General features: G+C 40.9%; 1 protein-coding gene across 4 annotated transcripts in view; it reads right to left on the bottom strand.

Moving 5' to 3' along the window:
- Window positions 1-6,378, bottom strand: part of INTS10 (integrator complex subunit 10) — a 33,128-nt gene extending 26,750 nt beyond the window's left edge. For 2 of the 4 annotated variants that reach the window (XR_001828444.2, XM_017539697.2), the window contains exons 1-6: window positions 5,857-6,378; window positions 5,199-5,266; window positions 3,875-3,978; window positions 3,038-3,177; window positions 1,030-1,111; window positions 128-268 (exon numbers count right to left, since the gene is read on the bottom strand). Coding sequence is in view for 3 of the 4 variants with exons in the window: in XM_017539697.2 (XP_017395186.1) it covers window positions 128-268; window positions 1,030-1,111; window positions 3,038-3,177; window positions 3,875-3,978; window positions 5,199-5,266; window positions 5,857-5,985 (664 nt within the window). In the remaining variant the exon portion in view is untranslated. The remainder of the gene's footprint in view (window positions 1-127; window positions 269-1,029; window positions 1,112-3,037; window positions 3,178-3,874; window positions 3,979-5,198; window positions 5,267-5,856) is intronic. The other 2 variants (XM_017539695.2, XM_017539696.2) reach the window with 1 other exon arrangement.
- Window positions 6,379-26,985: the final 20,607 nt, after the last annotated feature.

Genomic DNA, 26,985 nt, shown 5'->3' with positions numbered 1-26,985 from the left:
AGCAACTTTTGAAACACTCCCAAACCGGTAAGCATCCAGAGGAGAATAATCAGAACATTGAGGGGTTTCTGAATTTGCAATTTCACTATAGCCTATTTAAATAAAAGTACAGGATATTCCTACTTACCTTGATGCTGATTTTCTATTTGAGTAGACCTAGTGACATAATTGATATAAAATTCAGCTGCTTTGTTCAAGTACTTATATAATAAATTAGCAGGCAATCGAACATCATGGTTGTTAATTATTAGAGGAAGGACATCACAAACTGTTGGAGGAGAAAAAGAAGAAAATAATTAAGTAGGTGGTCTACCCTAAAGTTCCGACAAATACAAAAGCTTTTAGAGTTCATTCGATGTAGTATCTAAAACATTTAGGGGGAAAATCCTTTATGACTCATGTATTGAAAATGAGTTGTACAGAGAGACAGGCAGTTAATTCTATAGTAGGTGACGGTCCAGTTCTTCCACTGAATTCAGACATTTGTTTATTACTGTGCTTCATACCTACATATACAGTTACACATATTCTTTCAGAGGTATCAAATCTTATATAACAAAAGCTTAGAAGTTGTTTAAAATGCTTGCTTTCTTTTTTTTTTTTAAGACAGAGTCTCACTTTGTTGCCAGGCTGGAGTGCAGTGCGGCAATCTCAGCTCACTGCAAACTCCTCCTCCTGGGTTCAAGCGATTCTCCTGCCTCAGCCTCCTGAGTAGCTAGGACTATAGGCACCTGCCACCACACCCAGCTAATTTTTGTATTTTAAGTAGAGATGGGGTTTCACCATGTTGGCCAGGTCTCTATCTCTTGACCTCATGATCTGCCCACTTCGGCCTCCCAAAGTGCTGGGATTACAGGCATGAGCCACTGTGCCTGGCTAAAATGCTTTCTAAATGAAAAAAAATAAGAACTTAAATGGCATAACACATAGAGCTCCTTTACCTTCCATATATGAGCTTATCCCTGAACCAACACTTACCCCAGCATATTAACTTACCACAGAAGTAATACAGAATACAATTTTCCTTACCAAATAATTTTCTAAAGCAGTTCACAGGAGATTCTTGTTCTTCAATAGTTTCAGCCTCTAATAGTGCCTCCCCAAGGCCAACCTATTTCAAAACAAAATTAATCATTTAAATGTGTCACAGTGTAAGTTGTCAGAATTATATGAAGTAATAGGGTATTTTTTGTTTTTACTTATCATAGTTTGTGTATTCAAACTTCTCTGAGAAACAAATAATCACATTTTAAAGACTAGAAAATAAAAGAATGCACTAGCAACACAGCCTAGAAGGCCAAATTCACCTGAATATCTGACCACTCTGTCTTGGTTGTTCTCCTCAGAATTAGCAAAATTCTCATTAACAATTAACAAGAATTAACAAAATGTCTATAGAAATGTAAAGGAAGCACTGGAACTGGAGTTCAAATGATAATACAGAGGCAGAGATTTTCTAGGAAATAAACTGACTTTATTCTCTACATGAAGGTGTATCAGTACAGACAGAACTTATCACATTCAAGGTAGGCTCTCAGGAGTAGCCAGTCACATAGTCTGGTGTGGACTGGACAGAAAGGTCTGAGTTTTGAGGCTACCTTTCCATTACTGATGTCCTAGCATAGTAGATGGTCCCTTACCCAACTCCACCAAGAGGTTGGTATCAAATTCCTTGCGACCACATAGGGATGACCCACAGTAGGAGTGGAAAAGTGTGAAAGATTGCATCACACAGAAGGTAAAAGGTCAGAGTCATGACCAGAAAGTATGCTGGGCTGAACAGCATCCCAAATTCATATCTCCACAGAGCCTCAGAATGTGACCTCATATATATCTAACTTTTTTTAAAAAAATAGTGTCTTTTTAGATATCATTAGTAAAGATGAAGTCATATTGGATTAGGGAGGCCCTCAATCCAATGACTAGTGTCCCTATAAGACAGCTATTTACATATACTTGTAATCTCAGCTACTTGGGAGGCTGAGGCATGAGAATTGCTTGAACCCGGGAGGCAGAGGTTGCAGTGAGCCGAGATCATGCCACTGCACTCCAGCCTGGGCAACAGAGTGAGACTCTGCCTCAAAAACAAACAAACAAACCGAAGGCCATGTAAAGACACAGAAAAGGAAGAGGAGCACGTGATGATGGAGCAGAAATTGGAGGAGTGATGCAGCTACTTGCCAAGGAATGCCAAAGATTGCTGACAACCATCAGAAGCCAGGGAGGGCTAAAGAAAGATTCTTCCCTAGAGCCTTTAGAGGGAACGTGGCTCTGCCAACACCTGCCTTTTAGACTTCTAGCTCCCAGAATTGTGAGAATCTTTCTGTTGTGTTAAGCTACCCAGTCTGTGGTACTTTGTTATGGCAACCCTAGGAGACGAACACAAGCAAGCATGGAAATGATTAACCAGGACCAGACGCCAGAAAAATAGCATGGGAAAGAATAAGCCACAGAGTTTGAATGAATCAAATGAATGGTTTGAATCCTGACACCTCAGTGGCTATGGGAAGTTACTAAAACATGAAATGCTCAGTTTCATCATCTGTAAAGCAGGATACTATTTACTTCAGGGGATTTAGGAAGATAAGAGATACCTAGCACTTACCCATGCCTGCCAATGGCATTCGATAAATATTACAGATGACAGGAAGGGGCAGGAATAGAATGAAGACAGTCTCCATAGGGCAGAAGCACAGGAAAAACGCATCTATTAAAACTATAAACCGTACTCTAAATTCAAAAGCACATTGTAGAATACAACAGAAAAACATAACTTTTTACCGTATAGATTGCAAATAAATAGTACTGTCAGAGCTTGGTGATTTTCCTGATAAAACAGCTTCTCCTGGAAACTTATAAAATTTGGTAAAAAGAAAAAAGGTCCTTTTCACTTTACTAACAAAGAACCTTTTATTTCAGTTCACTCTTATCCAGTGCTCTTCAGCAACTTCCGCTTTGTAGTTCCTTGCCATACCGACAAATCTGTTGATGACCCGTTATATTTTATATTCAGAGAAGGGGAAGAATCAAGTCTCACCCCATGCTGCACCACCGTTTCAGGGAAGCGCCTCAAAAGTAGAAGCAACATTTCTGATCGTTCTAACGTGTTGAAGCATTGTTCCGTGACCTTTAGTAACATTTCACACTGGACCCGGCCAGGAAGAGTTTCAAACAAACCTGTACAAAACATATTTCACTTTTAAAAGTTTCATGCGGACAGAAAAGACTGCAGCACAAGTGCTGAGTAAGGAATTTTCATGTACAGAACAGTAAACATACATGTGAAATCACTGTGGTTAAGTTTCACCTGCAACCTGGCAGGCTCTGGGGCTCAACAGTATCAAGCACAGGATGTTTGCTAAATAATGGTGACATATTTGGAGGACTGATCAAATTCAAAAAGCAATGTATGTGAATGGTCACAAGAGTGCCTGCTGCAGGTTGCGATAGAGCGTGTGCTTGTTTAAGTAAATGACCTCAGCATCTACTTGCTATTTTAGGTAGAATTTGAAATCTTTGATTGGCTACAGCAACAAACACAGAGAAGTTTAAAGAGAAAGCTTCTAAATTACTAAAAGCTTCTCTCCTATTTTGCGGAGATCTGGTTAATCTATAGTGGCTATCTGGTTACTGTAAAACCTGTTAAAAATATATGCAATTAATTCCCTGTCTCACTGATAAACCTATATCCTTTAAAGAAGCTTAAGGGGTTCTAAGGAAACAGTCAAGGAACTGAGTGACATTATTACAGACTCTGGTAGAGAAGAATACATACACATGGTTACCAATATCCCAGGTGTGTCTTTTGGTGTGTGAAATTACTATCTATGATTTGGTATTCCAGAAATGGTAACTTATACACCATTTTCCTTACTTCTTAAAAATTGGGTTTGTTTGTCCTGTGAATCATTCCTTAAGGCTGATGTAATAATGCTGATTTCTCTCCATACCACCGGCTGGTCTGGGAAACTCACAAACCTATTTTTAAAATAAATACATTAAATTAAAATGTCAAAGGCTATACAGTATCCAAAAGAAAAAAATACAGTAGCATTTGGTGAAAAACTTTCCTTTATTCCAAGCGAATGCTTAGATGTGCCAAAACAAACCAAAATAAAAATGTAAAAATAAAAATTATTTGATTTATAAAAATCAGAGTATTCACATAAGTCTTTAGGGGGTTTTATAGGTGAAAAGACAAGTAACCATAATATAGAAAGAACTCCCAAAAGTCAACAAGAATAAAACAAACTATTTGAAAGAAAAAACAGGCAAAGGCAAATTACAGAATACACATAGCCAAAGAGAATAGTTGAAACAATCCTGAATCTTATTAATAGTACGAGTAGTACAATCTAAAAACAATAGCAAGAGACCATTTTCTCCTATCACAGTGGCAAGAACTATAAAGAGACTAGTAAGTCAATGTTGGGAAGGGTATGGGAAAATGTACTCTTTATACACCATTAATGGAAACGCAGATTGGGATCGCACATTTTAGGGACTAATTTTGTAGCGTATCAAATTTTTAAATTTGCATACCCTTTGACTATGAAAAGGTCTTAGAATCTATTCCACAGAAAAAGGACGAAATATGACTATGAAATTGTTCACACACTGAACATAATTCCAAATAATTTAAAAATATCTATTTAAATGTCTACCAAGAAAAGAGTGGCTATGAAATACTACACAGGCATGAAAAATAATGAAGTAGATCTCTACATACTGATAAGGGAAGGGATCCATTACAGTGGATAAAGAAAGCATGCTGCAGAACAGGGGTAGTATGGTCTCATTTTTGTAACCCCTTTCCCTCCAAAACCTATTTATGTATTATGTATATACATATAGATACACTGCCCACAAAACTTTGGTTGAGTTTAGAAGGCAATTTCACTTTGTATTCTCTGTTACAAGTAGTGTTTGAATTTCTGCAATGAGCACATATTATTTCTAGACTAAATTATGGAATAGAAGTTTTAACAAGGATAAAATGTAAGAATAAAAACTAGACTCTTCTGCAAAAGCCATGTCAGCAATTCATGGCAGACCTGGACTCCTTACTAGGCTTGCTTTAGGTATCGAAGATGTATAGGAACTTGAAGCTCTTCCCCCAACTCCCACTTCTGCAGACAGAAACAAAACCTCATGGAGAGATTCAGTGCAGTAAAAGTGATGTCAAGCATCCCACTCACATGTCGTACAGCAGCCTCCCGGCGGTGGCGGTCCGCTCTGCATTCCGCTCGATGGTGTACATCTCATACTGCAACACACATCAAGCACCCTGGTCACTCACCCCTGCCCGGGAGGCTCTCCGCTCATCCAGCATCACTGGTGGCCCCTCCCGCAGGAAGGGAGGCCCTGAAAGTGAAGCTCCACCTGGTGACACAGCGCCACATACATGGCAGCCTGGCCACTGGGCTTACAGTGTGACCCTGGGGTTCGCTTGCAATCGCTGGCTCCCAGGATTAAGTGGGATAACGTTTCCAAAGTCGCAGGCACTGAACAAACGGCTGCCATTATGATGAATGAACGAGCGAATGGCCTTTTGCTAGTGGCGATCATATGTTGTCTAGGCCAGGTGGCACGCAGAGCCCCAGGGACCCAAGGAAGTCCCCGTCTCTCAAGTGCTGGGAATAGGGCTCCAGGAAGGTGTAGGAGCAAGGCCAGGGAGAGGTGGAGGAGCAAGGTGTAGGATGGGAGGAGAGAGAAGGAGTGGGAGGGGAGAAAGGAGGGGGCCGGGCAGGAGGCGGCTGCCCCAAGGCAGGCGCAGCTCTGGGCCAGCGCAGCCCGGGAGACCGGAGCAGCGCGCACCTCCCCGCAGGGCCGCCACATGCACGCCCAGGACCTCACCTGAATATTAAAGTCTGTCGGGTAGAGGCTGCGGGCCGTGATCAGCCACGCCTTGGCTGCCCACAGGTCTTGCGGCACCAACTCCCGGGCTCGCTGCACCAGGAACTCGCAGTCCCCCTGGGCCGACATGACCCGGGCGCTCTCCAGCGGCCAGCCCGAAGCGGCCGGAACGTCCGGCTCTGGACACTCAGCCTCCACCAGCGCCGCCACCACCGCCGCCACCGCTGGGGAGGCTACTGCGCATGTCTGGAGGCGCCCGGAGGCCCGCAAAGTGGATCGGGAAAGCTTTTCCGGGCTTTGCGAGCAGCCTTCTCCCTCGGCTCCTCGTGATCGCCCGGTCCTCTCCTCTCTGAGAAGCCAAAGCGTTTGAACCGCTACCAGGTGATCTCCAAAATGCGGAGAAGTGGATTTTTATTCCTGCGGGCTGCGGCATGACCCTGGTGAAGTCAGGGAGCATGCGCGGGAGCGGGCAGGCGCTAGGCCACCTAGTCATTTTCATCCAATCTTGGTATTGCAAGGTTTTCCGGGGGCGGGGAGACGGGCGGTCCCCGGCCTGGAAGGCTCGGAAGAAGTTTGCGAGAAACAGCGGAGAGTGTCAGGGAGGCGGCGGGAAGGTCTTTTCTCCCTGGCCGGCCTGAAACACCTTCCCTGGGGGCTGCTGCCTGCGACTTACTCCCCGGCTTCGATTTACGCGAAAACTCCTGGGGCTGGTGGGGGTGATCGTGCAAAGCGTGAGCTCCGCGGTTCCTTCTCTTTCCGAAATCCGTCCGCATTTTGTTACTTTACCTGTATTCACCGGTTTCTCCAACAAACATTTTCTGGGGAATGAAGTACTTGGAAAGCGCTTTGGTGGATGCTGTCCGTGGGAGCTGCGAAGATGACTAAATCCCTGACCCAGCAAGGGTTTAAAATGTTTTATGTGTTCTGGACGTGCAACCCACAGATAACTACGCTGTTATAATTTTCTCCTCTAGCCAGAATCAGTGTCCTTTTCATCAAAACTCCAGGTTCGTTTTCCATCTGAGAGATTAAAAACATCTAAGAGAATCTCCATCGAAGAGATTCTCGTGCCGCAGCCTCCCGAGTAGCAGGGATTACAGGCATCCGCAACGAAGTGCACGCCCGACTTATTTCTGTTTTTTTGGTAGAGACGGGGTTTCACCACGTTGGCCGGGCTGGTCTGGAACTCCTGATTTCAAGTGTTCCTCCTCCCTCCGACTCCCAAAGTGCTTGGATTACAGGCATGAGCCACCACGCTGGGCTTCAGAAGCACTGTTTAATATCTCCTAATTATGCACAGAACAGCATAACTGTATGATTAGTTTATAGGCCAGGATTACTCAGTGATACAGTTATTTTGGCTTTGTGCAATAAAAGAGGGTAGAAAATTGGATTTAAACAGAGCAGGATTTATCCTGCTCTACTTTTTATCTTATAAAGTGTAGAGCATAAAAGCAGATTGCTAGCTTGAATTTTTAAAATTGTTTCATTGATGTTAACATATGAAGTATAAGAATTTTCAAATGGTAAAAACAACTGATTTGGTCATTAAACTTTCTGGTTTTGGTCTTTACCAAGAATAAAAAAGCAACTCAATGTTCCTGAGCCTAGTATTCTGTGGAATAATAATTGTAAATTAAATTTTTAAATGTAGGGGCCAAATAAGGGAATTCTGGTTTTGTTTGTTTTTGAGACAGAGTCTCGCTCTGAAATCCAGGCTGACACTGAGTGTGGTAGCTTGATCATGGATCACTGTAGCCTTGACCTCCCAGGATCAAGCCATCCTCCTGTCTCAGCCTCTGGAGTAGCTGGGACTACAGGTGTGTGCCACCACATCTGGCTAATTTTTAATTTTTTTGTAGAGTTAGAGCCTCCCTATTTTGCCCAGGCTGATCTTGAACTGGGCTTAAGTGATCCAACTGCTTCAGCCTCCCAAAGTGCTGGGATTACAGGCATGAGCCACCGCACCCAGCCTCTGTATGTATTTTTAGATGCTAACCTTTAGAGGGCCTCTAGATTTTTTGCCAGAATACAGCATAAGGTTTGTGGTTATTTTCTAATCAGCTTCTTGATTTTGAATGGTCCCCAGCTAAACATTTGTACAGTGTTATGCTGGCATCTCAAAGTACAGAAGGGAGGTACAACACCAAGTGAGTTTACGTCTTTCAGCCTCGTTGCTGTGATCTTGACTCACCGGAGTGTCGAGGAACCCAGCTCATGCTCTTCTCTGTGACAACTTTTAAGTCACATAACATGGCCTGCATCTAGCACCCGGCTTCAGTTTCCACAAGCTCAGTTCAGGGATTTGAATTAAACTCTGCATTGGTTTTTCCCTTCCAATTCAACATCTTCAAACTCCAAGTTTCCTAACATAAACTCTTAACTTCCCTGCCCTTGACTCTATCCTTGGTTCTTTTCAGTAATTTCCTCCTTTCTCTTCTCCGTGATTTTACTTACATGGACCCCTATCCCCTTGACACCTACATTTTACTCTGAGTGTGTCTTCCACCTTTTGGGCTTATTCCTCTCCCACTCATGCCAACCCCTGTGCTCAGACATTCAATATGTTCATGTCTTTGCCTTCTTATCCTGCCACCATATCCACTTTATAATTTTTAATTTTTAACTTTTTTTTGAGGCAAAGTCTTATTCTCTCGTCCAGGCTGGAGTATAGTGGCATTATCTCCGCTCATTGCAACCTCTTCATCCTGGGTTCAAGTGATTCTTGTGCCTCAGCCTACAGAGTAGCTGGGATTACAACCACATGTCACCACACCTAGCTAATTATTGTGGTTGTGGTAGAGACACATTTTTGCCATGTTGGCCAGGCTGGTCTCAAACTCCTGGCCTCAAGCCATCCACCTGCCCCAGCATCCCAAAGTGCTGGGATTACAGGTATGAGCCACTGCCCCAGGCCCTTAAACTCCAAGTTTGAACTCCGCAGCCCTTTTCATCTTTCGAGACTTTCAAAACTGTACATCTGATCGTGCATGTGTGTCTGTGTGTGTGTATGTGTTTTGTTTTTGAAACAGTATCTTTCTCTGTCACTCAGGCTGGAGTGCAGTGACATGATTGTGGCTCACTGCAGCCTCAACCTCCAGGCCCAAGCTATCCTCCCACCTTAGCCTCCCAAGTAGCTGGGATTACAGACGTGTGCCACCACAGCTGACTAATTTTTTAATTTTTTGTAGAGATAGGGTCTTACAATGTTGCCTAAGCTGGTCTTGAACTCTTAGGCTCCAACAATCCTCCTGCCTTGACCTCCCAAAGTGCTGGGGTTATAGGTATGAGCCAGCACACTGGGCCCAGATACGTATTCTTTTTTGTTTGTTTGAGAGGGAGTCTCACTCTGTCGACCTGTCTGGAGTGCAATGTTGTGATCTTGGCTCACTGCAACCTCTTCCTCCTGGGCTCAAGCGATTCTCCTGCCTCCACCTCCTGAGTAGTTGGGACTGCAGGCTTGCACCACCACACCCGGCTAAGTTTTGTATTTTAAGTAGAAATGGAGTTTCACCGTGTGGACAGGCTGATCTGAAACTCCTGATCACAAGTGATCCGCTCACCTTGACCTCCGAAAGTGCAGGGTTTTACAGGTGTGAGCCAATGCCCCTGGCCCTTATCCGTATTCTTAAAACCCTTTGATGGTTTCCAGTCGTGCTTCCATGGGGTTTGCAGCTAGCTCTCTGCCCCATCATTTGCTAGAAGCCTCCCACCCAGAAATTGTTTCCGTTCTTCAATGTACTATGTTCTTGGTCATTTCCACACATTCATGTGTAGTATTTGCTGATATCACCTCCACTCTGCCTAGAACACTGCCCCCTGCCGGCCTTATTGGACTAATTGAGTTTCAGATAACACTTCTCAGGGAAATCTATTCTGCCTGCCCCCTCCTCTGTTCCCCAGTCCTTATACTGTCATCATAACTGATGGTTTACCAGACAGTAAGTTCCATCAGGACATGGACCTGACCTGTCTTTTATGCTGTGACTTCCCAGCCCCTAAAATATGCCTGACACTTATTGGTAGTAGGCTAGCAATAAGATTTTGGTGAATTTTAAATGTCTTGACCCTTTGCCTACAAATATACATAAAGCCTCTAATGTTATACAAATTTCATTCTGTGAAGTTTCAAGGGATAAAGAGTCCCTTTTGTTCAACGCCAGAATCCTCACCTGTGTTTCTAATCCCTTAGCTTTCCTAAAGAATCTGTTATCGGCTATCCCCACTCTATAGTTTCTGTCTGTTTCTCCTGGTACCTTCCAGTAGAATATGTGTTTGTGTTGAATTACTGCTGTTTCCTGGTGATTACAGTACATGTTGTGTGCCCTGCTCCGATCGCCTTTGCCAGGCAGTACAACCACTCCCTCCAGCTGTCAGTATTGGCTGCTAACTGCCACAACTGCTCGCTTCTATGGAGAACTGTCCTTAGCTTACTGGATGAGTTAGCCACTCCCAAGGTGGTAATACACAGTGAAAACGTTAGTGACCCTGCCTCAAAGGGGGCAAATATGTGACATACTTTGTGTTTCAAAGCCCTTCCTGGTGGATGGGGCCGAGGCTGGATCTGTCTGAGACCACACACATACTCAGCTCTTTCCTCTTCTCTACTCTTCCCTGCTTTGTAGGTTTTTCTTGAAAAGCACCTTCTCAATAAATCATATGCTTCCAGATCCCTGTCTCAGGCACTTCTAGGAAGCCCAAACGAAGTTAATAGCTGTTACTGGACGTGAGGTGCTTCTGTGAATCCTCTATGTTCCAGGTATAGCCCCTCCTGTATCGCTCATGTAACAGCAGCTGTTTCCTCTTAGCAGGATCAATCATCTGAACAATAAAGTAACACCTTTCTTTTGCGCCTGTTAGTTCCAAAGTATAAGAAGCCCAGATGCTCAGGAGGCAGTTTCACTTCCAATTCAGTGGAAGCAGGACTATGTTTCCTGTGAAAACCCTCCTCCCTTGGGAATTAGAGGTTTTTCCAAGTCCTTAGAGCACGCAATTGGGGAAAATTCCATTAGTGGATTATTATTAGTATCTTTTGAGAGGCTACTAGCTCCTTCTACCTTTGGCTGATTTAAAGCATATACTTCTCTACAGGATGGTACTCAGTCTTAAAGGATATGGCTTAGCTGACACCACAACTAAGCCTCCAGGAGACCATATCCCACCATTCTCTCAGGCCAGTTTACTTGGTCTTACCAAGTAAATGGATTAAGTCTGTTCCCTTTGCTATATTTCTTTTGCCATAAAATGAGTTCTTAGGTCTGAGGTGATCTTGCATGGGATACAATGGGCTATGGTTTGAATGTCCCCTCCAAATCTCATGGTGAGGCAATGTTGAGAGGTGAGGTCTATAACAGGTGACTGGGACATGAGGGCTCTACCCTTATGAATGGACAAATCCATTCATGGATTTATTGGTTAATGGATTAATGGGTTATCATGGGAATGGAACGAGTGGCTTTATAAAAAGAAGAGAGACTCAAGCTAGCATGCTCAGCCCCCTCACTATGTGATACCCTGCACTGCCTTGGGACCCTTCAGGAAGTCTCCACCAGCAAGTAGGCTCTTGCCAGAAGTGCCCCCTCAACCTTAGACTTCCCTGTCTCCAGAACTGTAAGCAATGAAGTTCATAATAAATTACCCAGTTTCTGATATTCTATTATAAGCAACAGAAAACAGACTAAGACACAAGGTATGATTAACTGAAAACATATTAAGACACAGTGGTAATGAATAAGGTGCTCTGTACATGGATGAATGGTGGAACAGACAGAAGTGTTATGGAGACAAATCAGAATCCATAATAGTATGAATTCCCATGAGGACAAATCACTCCCTCCTCCATGATGAAAAAGGTCCAATGTAATCAGCTTTCCACCAAGTGACTTATCTAGTCTTTCTGGGGAATGGTGCCATATTGAAGGTCTTGTTCTGGCTTCTTCCATTGACTGGGCACTCAATGGTAGTTTTAAGCATGTCACCCTTGGTGAGGTGTCATGCTGAGCCCATACATAGCATTCCTCATGCCATGGCTGTTTTTTCCATGGACACACTGAGCAAACCCCAAATGGCTGGTGAAAGTCTGACATCATAGGGTGGGCCATCTTGTTTCCACCTGATTTGTGAGATACTTCTTTGCTATTGATATCCTCTGTGGAGCTTTTACAGAGAATGCACCTGTCTTCACACTTTGTGCCCTTTCTAAGAGTCCACATACTCTCTCCTAGACCTCTTTGACACCAGTATTCCAATTTTGTTCTTTCTAAGTCCCTGACCTGTCAGACAGTCTGTCAGCCACTGTCCTCGCCAATGGAGAGCCATAGTTCAGGCTGTCTTTCCACAGTGGACCACCCAGATGAACTGCCCAAAGTCCTGCCTACTGGAGATATTTCCCTTCATTGTGTTTTAGGGTTACCGCTGAAGATGGCTGTCATTCATGGGCTGCCTGCTTCCAGACGACTGTATGCCATGCACACCCTTCTGTATACCAGTCCTCCCATGAGGCTACAGATGTGAGTTCAGGGAAAGGTGATAAAGCAGTAGCTGTAGTCACGTGGGATTCTGAGCCATATTGATGAAATCTTGTGCTGTTCGGACCTCATGAGGCCCTTTTATATATATTGTATTTCCACTAAGTAATAGAATGATAGTACTATAGCATAGTCGAAAACATATTTCCAACTTCATGGTGGGATCATAAATGATATTTAAGATAATATCAAACTCATGATGGGCAGCTCAGATCACATATCAGTTGATAGCCTATGATCAGGGGTTCAGTCTCCACCAGGCTCCAATAACAATCTAGGTTCTGCTGTTCAAATGGGCATGTTTTGGGCTTGCACTGTGATTCTCCTGTTCGCCACATCAGAGCTCCAAACAGCATCCCTGTCTGCCACAAGCAGTTTGAATTCTATCACATCTGGTCTGGTACTTTTAGAAGACTATCCTGCTTTGAGCCCCATTCAACTGGCATTTGCCAAGGGAAAAGTTACATACCAAGTATCAGGAGCTATATTAATTTTATTTTTTTTAATTTTAAATTTCTCACTCTGTCATCCAGGTTGAAGTGCAGTAGCACATTCATGGCTGATTGCAGCCTTGAAATCCTGGGCTTGCGCAATCCTCCCATCCCACCCTCCCGAGTAGCCTGGACTTCAGGCACACGTCACCATGCCTGGCTAATTAAAAAAAAAAAAAATTATTTTGTAGAAATTAGAGTCTTGCTATGTTGCCCAAGCTAGTCTCAAACTTCTGGGCTCAAGCAGTCTTCCTGCCTTAGCCTCCCGAATTGCTGGTATTACAGGCAAAAGCCACCACACCCAGTTTTAATTGTTTTAGTATAAAGATACATACCTGACTTGAGCTCAGGAGTTTGAGACCAGCTTAGGCAACATAAGGAGACCCCCATCTCTATAAAAAATAATATAGGCCAGGCACGGTGGCTCATGCCTGTAATCCCAGCACTTTGGGAGGCTGAGGCAGGCGGATCACGAGGTCAGGAGTTCAAGACCAGTCTGGCCGATATGGTGAAACCCTGTTTCTACTAAAAATAGAAAAATTAGCTGGGTGTAGTGTCACATGCTTGCAGTCCCAGCTACTTGGAAGGCTGAGACAGAAGGGTCGCTTCAACCTGAAAGGTGGAGTTTACAGTGAGCTGAGGTTATGCCACTGCACTCCAGCCTGGGCAATAGAGCGAGACTCTGTCTCAAATAATAACAATAATAATAATAATAATATAAAAGTAGACAGGTAGGGTGGCATACGCTTGTGCTCAGCTACTTGGGAGGCTGAGGTAGGAGGATTGAACCCAGGAAGTTGATGCTGCAGTGAGCTGTGATTGTACCACTGCATTCCAGCCTGGGTGACAGAGTGAGACCCTGTCTGAAAAAAAATAACAAAAAATTTAAAAAGGAAGATACACACCTAAAACAGCATCTCTAGCTGGCTTCGTTGCCTGATTGAAGTTATGACATAGCCGTTCTCCAAGATCCAGCTAGGTTTTTCAAGATGAATGATCTGGTGTGTTAACTGGGATATAATGGGAACCACTTACCATCCACCTTTCAAGGATCTGATGGTGGCATTAATCTCCGCAATTCACCTTGAGGATAAGGTGTTGCTTTTGCTTTACTATTTTGTCAACAGTGTTTCTGCTCTTCTTACATAATAGTTCTACCCTTACTATATAATACTTCTCATATGGTTTGGAGCTGCCCACAATCTCATCTTGAATTGTAATCTGCATAATCCCCACGTGTCAAGGGAGAGACCAGATGGAGGTAATTGAATCATGGGGGCAGTTTCCCCAGGCTGCTCTCTTGATAGTAAATGAGTTCTCACGAGATCTGATGGTTTTGTAAGTGTTGGGTAGTTCTTTCTCCGTTTGTTCTCCTTTCTGCTGCCCTGTGAAGAGGGTGTCTTGCTTACTCTTCACCTTCTACCATGATTGTAAGTTTCTTGAGGGCCCCCCAGCCATGCTGAACTGTGAGTCAATTAAACCTCTTTCTTTTATAAATTACCCGGTCTCAGGCAGCTCTTTATAGCAGTGTAAAAATGGACTAATACAAGCTCCTATTTTATTAGTCAGGGAATGGATGTGAGGATTCTTTTTGCTAGCTATGAAATGTATCTATAGGGAAATAATCACAGGATCATTTCCCGTGAGCATCATCGGACCCATGGTGAGATGTGCTGGACCAAAACACACTTACCACCTGACCAGTAGACTAATGTGGTCAATATTAATTCAGAGTCAGTATGTGATAGCACCAGGACGCCTGGGTTTTCCATTCCTTTCATGGCCAGTCACCCTGTTAAATGGTTGGAGGTCCCCTGTGGAAGGCTTTGAGGAAGATGTATGGTATGAAATTGTGATTGAGTTGCAGAGGACTTCCTAAAAGGGATCTGGCCTCCACCTCAGCAAAGAAACTCTGGATGTATGAAACGGCTGAAGTCTGGGAATTGGGTTCTTCCCACGGTGGTTACTCACGTCAGATTTCTGCTCACTTGGCTTTGACTACCTCTGATGTTATAAATCAAGTCATACATCTGTAGGCTGCTCATCTACTGTATTCCTAGGAACTTTATGATCTGTTAGCTACTGCTACCAACTCTGACAGTGAAATTGCTCTGTTTGCCACTGTATTCCTGTGACCTATTAGGGTTATTGCCTCTGATAGTCAAGTGCTGCCACCTGACTTCTACTCTACAGGAATCCCATTAATCTCATTTGAAATCAGGAAGCCCAGTTCTATAGCAGTATCTCATGCCAGCATCTCTGGCCCATAGATGATACCCAGCACAGAGATTTTTATGGATGTTGATGATTCCTTCACTAATACACTTCTGGGCCCTCCTGGCGTGTATGGTAGGGGTGGGGTGAGCTGCAGATAATGAATTCACTCCAACATTTCCATCTCATTAAGCCACTGATAGGATTTGGTTCTGTGTCCTTACCCAAACCTTATGGCCAATTGTAATTTCCATAAACCCCATGTGTGAAGGGAAGGACCTGGCAGGAGGTGACTGGATCATGGCGGCAGTCTCCCCCATGCTGTTCTCATGATGAGTGAGTTCTCAAGAGATCTGATGCTTTTATAGGAGTTTGACAGTTCCTCCTACACACTCACTCTCTCTCCTGCCACATTGTAAGACATGCCTGCTTCTCCTTCCTCCATGATTCTAAGTTTTCTGAGGCCTCCCCAGTCATGGAGAACTGTGAGTCAAACCTCTTTCTTTTATAAATTACCCAGTCTTCAGCATTTCTTTATAGCAGTGTAAGAACTGACTAATACAGTCACCATACTCCCTTCTCTAAAGTATGCTAGAAAAATTCCAGCATCTTGGTCTGGGCCATGTTTCAGCCAGGCTTGGAGCCATTTGGTCCTCCAAATTGTAAGTTTCTTGAGGGCTCCCCAGCCATGCTGACCTGTGAGTCAATTAAACCTCTTTGGCATGTACTGTACCTATTCCTGGAATAGGTTTTATACTTTGCTTGCTGGGCTATACAGGAATTTCTTTTCCTTTTTTAAAAAATACTCATTTCAGGACCAAAGAAAGAGAGAGATCTGCAACTAATACTACACATTCAATAGAATTCATAGCGTTTGTGACAAATAGGGATGCTGTGTGGAACCTCTTAAAAGGTCTAACAGGAGAATCACAGAGTAAGCCCATAGTGTTTGGGAACAAAAGCATGACCATTTGAAAAGCAGTTTCATGGCTGGGCATGGTGTCTCATGCCTATAATCTCAGCACTCTGGGAGACCAAGGTGGAAGGATTGCTCGAGGCCAGGGGTTTGAAAGCAGCCTGAGCAACATAGCAAGGCCCATCTATGCAAAAAAAAAAAAAAAAATTAAATTAGCTAGATGCAGTAGCATGCACTTGTAAGGCTGATTACTTGGGAGGCTGAGGTAGGAGGATTGCTTGAGCCCAGGGGTTCAAGGTTGCAATGAGCTATAATCATGCAACGGCACTCTAGCCTGGACAACAGAACGATACCTTGTCTCAAACAAACAAAAAACAGTTCCTAGATTGCTACTGGACATATTGAATCTGGAATTGCTGGAAAATGCACTTATATTGATAAATTTGGCCCTAATTTTATAATTTGTCCCATTTGACCAATACCCTTATTGTCAATTCCAAGGGCCCCATTAATACAAATTAGTAGAATCCTGTAACTTATTTGGTATATACCATATCTCTTCTTGGAATAGGTTTCATAGTTCACTCGCTGGGCTATACAGGAATTTCTTTTCCTTTTTTTTTTTTTTTTAAATTACGTGGAAATAATTTCAAATTTACAGAAAATCTACATGAACAAAAACTGTATGAAAATTATTTATATACTTGTTATGAATTTAATCATGTCTCCATCAAAGCACACAGGTAGAAGTCTGAACCTCTAGAATCTCAAAATGTAACCTTATTTGGAAATAGGGTCTTTAGAGAATTAATCAGATGTTTGACTTGAAGTCATTAGTGTGGGCCCTAATCTGATGTGCCCTTTTTCAAAGGGGAAATTTGGACAAAGAGACAGGGAAAGTGTCATGTGAACATAAAGGCAGAGATCAATGTGACATGTCTATAAGTCATGGAATCCCAAAGACTGCTAGCAAATCACCCGGAAGGTAGGAAAAAAGCATGGAACAGATTCTCTCTCACAGCCTTCAGAAGGAATCTTCCCTGCCAGTGCCTGGATCTCAGATTTCTACCCTGCAGAACTGAGATAATACATTTCTGTTGTTTAAGCCACCGAGTTCATAGTGTTTTGTTATGGCAGCCCTAGCAAACAAACAAATACATATCCTTTACCTGGATTCACTTATTATTACCATTTAATTTCATATGCTTTATTATTTGTGCAGATGCTCTCTTTCTCTATAAATATATATGTATGTATAATAACTATTTTTACTGAACAATTGGAGAATAAATCTGATACATCATGGCTGTTGTAAACCTTTCAGGATATACTTTATAAGAAAATGGATATTCGTGTGAACAGTGCTGCAGTAAACATACGTGTGCATGTGTCTTTATAGTAGAATGATTTATAATCCTTTGGCTATATACCCTGTAATGGAAACCATGGCACAAACCTGCATAATCTGCACGTGTACCCCAGGAATTAAAATATAATAATAATAATAAAAGGAAATGGATATTTATTTATTTATTTATTTATTTTTGTAGACAGATCTCACTCTGTCCCCCAGGCCGGAGTGCAGTGGCAAAATCTTGGCTCACTGCAACCTCCGTCTACCAGTTAATGCTATTCTCCTGCCTCAGCCTCTTGAATAGCTGGGAGTACAGGCACTCACCACCACACCCACCTAATTTTTGTATTTTATGGAGATGGGATTTCACCATGTTGGTCAGGTTGGTCTCAAACTCCTGGCCTCCAGTGACCCAACTGCCTCAGCCTCCCAAAGTGCTGGTATTACAGGCATGAACAACTGCACCCAGACGAAAATGGATATTCTTCTACATAACCACAATATAATTATCAATTTCAGTAAATTTAACCTTAATAAAATGGTTTCACCAATCTACCATCTCTATCCCAATAGTTGAATTGACCAATAATGTCTTTTACAGCATTTCCTCCTCTAGTAGAGTCCATTCTGGGGTCAGGTATTGCATTTACTTTTCCTTTAGTGTTTTTTAGTCTAGAACATTTCCACAGCCTTTTTTTTTTTTTTTTTTTGATTTTTTTTAAGAATGTAGTTTCAACTCATTTTCTTTTAAATAGAATGTTCCTCATTCTGAGCTTGTTTAATCCTTCCTCACTGTTAGGTTCCTTTGTGCATTCCTTCCTGGCTGAAATACCACATACTTGACATGTCCTTCTCAGGGTATCATATCTGAAAGCACACAATGTATTTGCCCATCATTGACAAGGTTTATTTTGTTCACTTGTTCAAGGTGCTGTCTGATTTCTCCATCGTGCAATTACTGTTTTTTTCCCTTGCAACACTAAGTGAACTACGAGAATACATTGTAAGTACATACAAACACTCTGTCCTGGAATTTAACTCTTTTTATATGCCTGCTTGGAGACAATGAGGGATAATGAGGTGCGTCTTGCAGACTAGGTATCCCAACCAACCCTCAGCCACTTACAGCCTAGCAGCAGAGATAAGGAATTCCTTGGAGACTATGATAGAAGCATTCTGATTTCAACCCATGCCTTGAGTTGAAAGTTCAAAACACCAACCTTAGCTTTTTCGAAACTGCCAATCTACTTATTGTCATAGTGATCAAATAAGATTTCCCAAGTCTTTTCTCCCCACTATACTCCATTTCATGCCATGGCAGGCCATAATTTGAAATTATGCCTATTTAATCACATGGAAACACTGCTCTTATACAGCTCCTGCTCCACCACCTTTCACTAATTATATCTTTAATTTCACTAACTGTGTCTTTATACATTGTATACTCCAAAACATAGACTAATGATATTTTATGCATTTGTCTTTTAAATCATGTGGAAATAAAAATGGAATTGCAAACTAAAATTAGAATAATACTGGCCTTACAATTAACCAGATATTTATCTTTTCCAGAGATCTCTATTTCTTTATGTGGCTTCAAGTTACTGTCTTTTGTTCTTTAACTTTAACTTGAAGTATTACCTTTGGCATTTATTTCAGGATGTGTCTAATGGTAATGAATGTCCTCAGTTTTTGTTTATCTAGGAATGTCTTAATTTTTCCCTCATTTTTAAAGGACAGTTTTGCTTGACATAGAATTCTTTCTTTCAACACTTTGAATATACAAACCCACTACTTTCTGGTTTCCAAGATTTCTAATGACAAATCTATTGGTCATTTTATTGAGAATTACTTGTATTGGATGAATTATTTGTTTTTTGCTGCTTTTAAGATTCTTTGTCTTTGGCTTTTGACTGAATATAATTCATTTTTATATAGATCTCTGAGTTTATCCTACTTGTTGAACTTTTTAGATTTGTGGATTTACATGTTACATCAAAGTGTTTGGCCATTATTTCTTCAAATAATCTCTCTGCCCCTTTCTCTGTTCTCTCTTCTACTTCTGCAACTTCCACAACGCATGTGCTTGTCCACCTGATGTAGTCCCTCAAGTTCCTTGGGCTCTGTTCAATTTTCTTCCATTTTTTTTCTTTCTTTTCCTCAGAGGCAATAATTCAATCTCCTACATTCACATTTGTTGATTCTTTCTTCTGCCTGCTCTAGTCAGCTTTTAAATTCCCCTAGTGAATGTTCTATTCCAGTTATAATTTTCAGTTCCAGAATTTCTTTTCAGTTATGCTTTGTTTTTTGTTTTTTATCTCTTCACTGATATTTCCATAGTTATTTCTGACTTCGTCCACATCTTCCTTTAGCTCTTTGAGCATCTTTAAGACAGCTGCTTTAAAGTGTTTTTCTGGTCAACCATATGAACTTCCTCAGGGATGCTTTCAGTCTATTTGTTTTCCCTTTGAATAGGCTACACTTGCTAGTTTCATTTTATGTCTTTTAATGTTTTCATTGAAAACTACATATTTGGATTTTATAATATGATAACTCTGGAAAACAGATTTTTCTCCTTCTTGGTTTTCTTTTGTTTTTGTTTGCTGTTTTTAAAATTTTGTTTTTGGTGGGGTATCACCCTCTGTGTGAGATCAGCCTGAGATGTAAACTCAGGATCTTCTCACATCTTTTCCGAGCCTGTCTCAGGCATTTATGGTAACTTTCTCTATTGCCATAAATATGCAGTTGCTTTTGAATGTCCATTCTTAAATTCCTGGCTTCCAAATGTAGAAAAAAGGAGAAATAAGGGAGAAAAAAAGGCACTGTCTTTGTCAAACAAAATTTATGGAAGGCCATTATTTGGATTAAACTTCTGCTCTAGTTCCCAGCAGACCTGACTGAACCAAAATGGAGTCACTCATGCTAAGTGCCATATAATTAAACGGAACTTTGAAAAAGGCCATTTTCCCAAGAAACAGAAGATTCACAGCAATCAGTTGTGCTGAGTCAGCACGATAAGAAACTTCTTTCTGAACCCTATAAGGAAAGTAATTTGGAAATGAATGCAGAATTTTTCCTTGACCCCTTTGCAGAACTTGCAACAGGAGTGGCCCATTTACTCAGGCTGCCATGCTCAACACCTTGCAAGAAGAAGCACACAAGTGAATGAGCATGGGAACCAGCTGGCTTCTTTGGCACTGGCAGGAGCAAACTCCATGCAGTCCTGCAGCAGCATCCTGGTGGGGGTGCCTGTGACTCCAAAACCCCAGAGGTTATGTCATAGTGCTCTCTTAGCTCCACCATCTGAGGACATCTGGCTCTGATGCTATATGATAACTCTGAGTGTTACCAGCTCAGCAGCCCCTTGGCCTCATTGCATGATGAGGCAGCTGCCCTCCCCTAGTGAGAGCAAAGAGCCAGTATGACAGCCATTTTGGGTATCTGCACTTGGTGGGCCCCAAACTCTTGTCCAGTGTCCAAGAAAAATGAGGTCAGGTGGATGTGGAGATTTTTATTGAGCAATGAAAGTGGCTCTCAGCAGAGAGGGAAGCTGGAAAGAGAATGGAAAGGGTGGGTCGCTGTCCCCTGAAGTCAAGTTGCCTTTCTGCCTCTCTCTCTGCTGAAGTCAAGTTGACTCTCATTGATGTTCAGCCACTTCTCTGAAGGCAAGCTGCCTCTCCCTGACATCCAGCCACTTTTCCTCTTTACTGGCTGAGTCTGGGTTCTTTATAGCCACAGGTTGGGCAGGGGTGAGGTGGGCCATAGGTAATTTTGGGAAAGGCAACATTCAATTGGTAAAAAGACACTATTTAGAAAGAACCAATGAGGAGAGAGCAGGCAGATGGTGACAGAAGTTTTCACTTTGGGCCACAGGTTTCAGGCTTTTTGGCCAGAGGTGGAGTTTCACCGGGGATCTGCCCTTGTCGTCCTAGAACTTCTCTGCTTTCTGCCTCTACCAAACTCACCAGTCTGCTTTTTTTTTTGAGACAGAGTCTCACCCTGTCACCCAGGCTGTAGTGCAGTGGCATGATATTTGTTCACTGCAACCTCTGCCTCCTGGGTTAAAGTGATTCTTGTGTCTTGGCCTCCCAAGTAGCTAGGATGACAGGTGTGTGCATTTTTGCATTTTTAGTAGAGACGGGGTTATGCCACCTTGTCAGGGTAGTCTCAAACTCCTGGCCTTACATGGTCCACACGTCTCGGACTTCCAGCGTGCTGGGAGTACAGGCATGAGCCACCATGCCTGGCCCAATCTGCTTTTTGTTCCTTGTTTTTGCTTTCAGCCCTTTTCTGCTTATAAAACCTAGTTCCTCCGCTCAACTCATCAGAACATTTATTCTATTTTGTAGAATGAAATGCTTCCTGATTCTAGAGTCACAAATATAAGCCAATTGGATCTTTAACACTGTAGTTTTTGTCTTTTAATGTCTCTTTAAATCCGCTGGTAGCCACTTTGGCTGGAGTGGTGTTAAACAATGACAGTGGGAGTTGCAACAGTGGCTGCCTGCCTCTGTGTCTGCTGCTCTGTGACTGGAAGCACCAGTCATGATCAGAACACAGATCTCCAACATTTGGAGAACAAAGTCCTTATTGTCCACTCTGTATCCTAAAAGCCACTCTAGGCACACTAACACAGCTGCCTGCCACAGGGCCGGAGGTGGGAGGATTCATTGTTGCTACTGCACTAGGCTGAAATTGATCAAAATTAACCACAGCTTCCTCTGGAAACTGCAAGTCTTTCAGTGGAGTATAGAATTCCCAAATAGTTACATCAGATTCTGCCAATACAATGGTTGTCTCCATCAAGAGACAGATCCCTGATGCTTCCTAATCTGCCACCTCCCCTGACATTCCAAGTTTATTTAATCTTACATTCTCGTATAGTTTCGTTTAAATTATGTGTCAAAATTCTAATTTAACATTTATGAAATCTGACTCTAAGTTGCTGTGTGGAATTTAGAAGTGTTGAGAGTCATAGTTGGAAATTAATTTTTAATAACATTTTAAGGGCTTCTTCAAGTTATACTCCAGGTTAGGCTAGGACAAAAGAAGGTGTGTCTGCGTGTATAAATAAGAAATACATAGATCACAAAATCTAGTAGAGAAAGGATTGGGATCCTCGGGAATTAAAGCTTTTGAGACCATTCTAAAACCATCAACTTGTCATTATAATAAAAATAAGAAGATAGCATTAATTTAGATTAAAAATTGTAACTGTTGTATAGCAGCATCTATTGTGATAGCATTATCAGGCAGAGTCCCGTAATGAGGAAAAATTACTTTCTGGAAGTTTATGTTCCTCTTCTATTAGGCTTCTTTTATGGCTTCATCTTACTTTTAAATGTTTTCTTTGACTCCCCGCATTACTTATACAGTATCGTATTTTTGTTATTTCCATGAGTTTGATTTATTTCTCCAATGAGATGGCATTTCTTTGAGATCCATCATTGTTTTAATTTTTTTATGCTATACACTACTGGGAACAGTTATTTAATTAATGTTTGACAATTATTTGAGATACAAGAAATCTAATACCTTGAAACTTGTGATTTATCAGAACAGAGATACGTTTATTTAAGAAGCTGCTATATTAGTATGAGTTCTGATGAGAGTCAAAGAAGACATTCTTTATATAGAGAATTATTTCCTAATTATGGCTCAAAGTTCTCTCTTAGCTTTTGTCTCTACTTGTTCCTGTTGGACATATAAATAATTCACTGACATATATATAAGTCAATAGCTTGGTGTTTCAAATTTAGTACTAAAGCATTAAACAAAATAAATGAAACCACTGAAAATGGGAAAAGGGCACTATTATTCAATTTTAGCTGTGGAACACCTTGTAATAGTTTGAGAATTACTTCCATAAATCATCCAAATACAGGTTGAGAATCCCTAATCCAAAAATCTGAAATCCAAAATTTTCCAAAATCCAAAATTTCTTTGAGTACCAACATGACACCAGAGTGGAAAATTCTACACCTGACCTCATGTGATGGGTCACAGCCAAAACCTTGTTTAGTGCACAAAACTATTCAGAATATATCAAATTACCTTCAGGCCATGTGTTTAAGGTGTATATGAAACATAAGTGAATTTTGTATTTAGACCTGGGTCTTATTCCTGAGATCTGTTAGTATGTATATGCAAATATCCCCAAATTAAAAAAAAATCTTAAATTTGAAACAACTGTGGTCCCAGGCATTTCAGATAAATGATACTCTATCTGTATACCATAAATTTAACAGGTCACCATTCAAACTTTATTCCCTGGACAGTGTCTTTTGCTAAAACTGATCGTTTTTATTCATTATAATTATGTAAAACTTAAACTTTCTGAAAATAATATATAATCAGTATAGGAAATTAGAAAAGTACGGAAAAGCTCAAATAAGAAAATAAGAATGTTTGTAGTAGCATTATTTCCAAACTGGAAAATAAATGTCCTTCACAAGCAGAATGAATGAATAAATTGTGGTCCATTCATTCAACTCTTTAGAAAGGGTTTTCCATTCCAATATGTACACATCAATGAAAAACAATTACTATGTGCAACAAGAGGGATGAGCTTCACAACCAAAATGTTACATGAAAGATTCCAGGAACAAAAGAATATACACTATATGATTCCACTTACCTAATGTTTAAAATCAGACAAAACTAAAGCATTTACTGATATATATGCAAGCAATGAAACTATAAAGAAAAATAAGGAAATGATTACAATCATATCAGGAATGGGGTTCATTTGCACAGAAGAAAGGGCGTAGAGATTGGGAGATGGAAGGAGGGCACTTTGGGGATGCGTGAATGATTCTGTTTCTAGGCGTGGGTGGCGGTAACACAGATATTCACTTTGTGATAGATCAGCTATCCCCATTTCTTCTACACACAGTTATTTATGTGTTTTACATGGAATGGTAGAAATGTTTGAAAGGAAACAATAGTATTGCACTAGACATTGCTTTTAAATTTGCTCTTTTCAAAACCATCTTACTAACATTTTTGACATTATTAAGTGTTCTACATTTTTATGGCCTCATATTATTCCCTTGAGTTGATAATTTAACAAGCTCCTTATTTTTAGACATTTAATTATTTCTAGTTTTTTAAAACTATATAATAGTTTGCTAAACATCTTTGTTTATATACCCTTTCAAACTTTCATGATAGTTTCTTTGGACTACCTTCTTAAAAGTGAAGTCATTTAAGTAAAGGTTTTTAAAAAAGGATTTTTGAAAAAAAAATATTGAATATTGCCAAATCATTCTCCAAACAAGTTATGATGAACCAGAATCCCATCAGCATTGTGGGAGAATGCCAATTCTCTCCATGTTCAACGACATTAGGTTTGCCATTTTATTTTTATCTTTTCCAATATTATCAATCACACTCTTATTTTTACTTGAATTTGCATTTCCTTGACAATAAGCAAGTTTGAGCATTAAAAAATGTGTTTATTGGTCAATGTAGGTCTTCTGTGAAAGAACTTTGCTTGTTTTTAAAGTGAACTAAGTTTTTCCCTATTAATTTTGAAGATTATTATAAAATAAGATTATTAATCATCTGCTGTCATAGGTGGACTTTTCATAGTATGCCTTTTAATCTTATGATGTTTTACAAATAATATTTTTGTTGTAAAATACGGATATAGATGACCAAACAAAATGAAAACATAGCTTAGTGAATTGTACTAAAGCAAACATCTTTGTAATTACTTCTCAGGTGAAGAAAGAAAAGTTTTGTTTCCCCCAAAGTCCCTGTATGCTCATCTTTATCTCCCTCCTTCCCCAACAATTAACCACTAACTGGCATTTATAAAATAACTTCTTTTATAGTTTGAACACCCAAGCGTGCATCCATAAACACTGTGGTTTGGTATCATCCATTAAAAATAGATGTGTCCCCTTTGTTATTTTAAAATTGGAATATAATTTGCATACCATAAAATTCATCCTTTTAAAACATACAATTCAGTGTTTCTTAGCACATTCTCACAGTTGTGCAACCACAACCAATACCTAACTCCAGAACGTTTTCATCACTCCCTAGAGAAACTCTATACCCATTAGCAGTCACTTCTTATTCCCATTTCACCCTGGCCTTAACAACCACTAATCCTCTGTCCCTAAGGATGTGTTTATTCTGGACCTTTCATATTAATGGAATCATATAACATGTGGCTTTTTGTATCTGGCTTCTTTCACTTAGCATACATTTTTCAAGGCTTATTTGTGTTATAATATAATTAGTACTTCATTCCTTTCTATGGCCAAATAATATCCATGGCATGTATATCCCACACTTAGTTTACCCATTCATCAGTTATTGGACATTGGCATTGTTTCCAGTCTTTGTCTAGTATGGATAACGCTCCTATGAACATTTGCGTGCAAGTGTTTGTGTGAACTTGTGTTTTTAATACTCTTGGATATATACTTACAAATGGAATTGCTAGATCTTATGGTAACTCTGCAGTTAACTTTTGGAGTAACTGTTCAACTTTTTTCCAACAGCAGCTGCACTATTTTGTATTCCCACTAGCAATCTACAAGGATTCTAATTTCCCTGCCAGTGCTTGTTATATTAGTATGTTGTTTAAGGTTCTTTTATTCTATACTGTTTCCCGCCCCATCCCATTCTTTTCATAACAATTTAGTTATTGAAGAAACCAGACTATTTGATCTGTAGAGCTTCTTATGATTTGGGTTTTACTGAGTGCATACTCATGGTGAAATTTAAAATGTCATCTCATTTCTGCAAATTGGCAGCTGTATTCAGAGACTGGGTCAGACTAGGTTTGATGTATTTGGCAAGACTGGATGGTTTTTATCAAGAGGCACGTGATGTCTGACAGTCTCTCTGATGGTGATGTTAGCAGCTGCAAATGCTTTGTGCCTAGATTTAATAATTCTTTGGGGGTTACAAAATGGTGTTATTCAAATTCTATCATTTCTCTTTCACTTGTTGGCTAAAATATTCTCATAAATATAATTTTGGTTACCCTAGCACTATAATTCATATAGGATGCAGCTCATACGGCACAGGAAAAATGCATGCTTGATTCATTTTCCTTATTAACTAGATCTCCAAGATAATTAATTGGTTTCCTATCAACCTCTAAAAGTGATTAATTTGGGTTTTAAAAAGATAAATTAGTATTCTTTTTTTTTTTTTTTTGAGATGGAGTTTTGCTCTTGTTGCTCAGGCTGCAGTGCAATGGTGTGATCTCGGCTCACTGCAATCCCCACTTCCTGGTTTCAAGCAATTCTCCTGCCTCATCCTCCTTAGTAGCTGGGATTACAGGTGCCAGCCAGGTACTTTTTTTGTATTTTTAGTAGAGATAGGGTTTCACTCTGTTGGCCAGGCTGGTCTTGAACTTCTGACCTCAGGTGATCCACCCACCTTGGCCTCCCAAAATGCTGGGATTAGGGCATAAGCCACTGCACCTGGGCCAATTAGTTAGTATTCTTATGAACTCTTGGGTTTTAATTTATTTGATGGATTTCAAATCATTCCAATGATTAACCTTCTTGAGAACCAGTTTTCTTATCTTTGGCCAGTAGGGTCCTCATTGAGTTGGCTGCACAGAGTTATTTTGCCAAGACCCTGGTAGTCTTTGACAGC

This window comes from Cebus imitator, unplaced genomic scaffold (genome assembly GCF_001604975.1).
Source record: "Cebus imitator isolate Cc_AM_T3 unplaced genomic scaffold, Cebus_imitator-1.0 Scaffold120, whole genome shotgun sequence".
In the NCBI taxonomy this organism is placed as follows: domain Eukaryota; kingdom Metazoa; phylum Chordata; class Mammalia; order Primates; family Cebidae; genus Cebus; species Cebus imitator.
The sequence above is the reverse complement of the archived record's forward strand: the minus strand, read 5'-3'. Positions and strand labels throughout refer to the sequence as shown.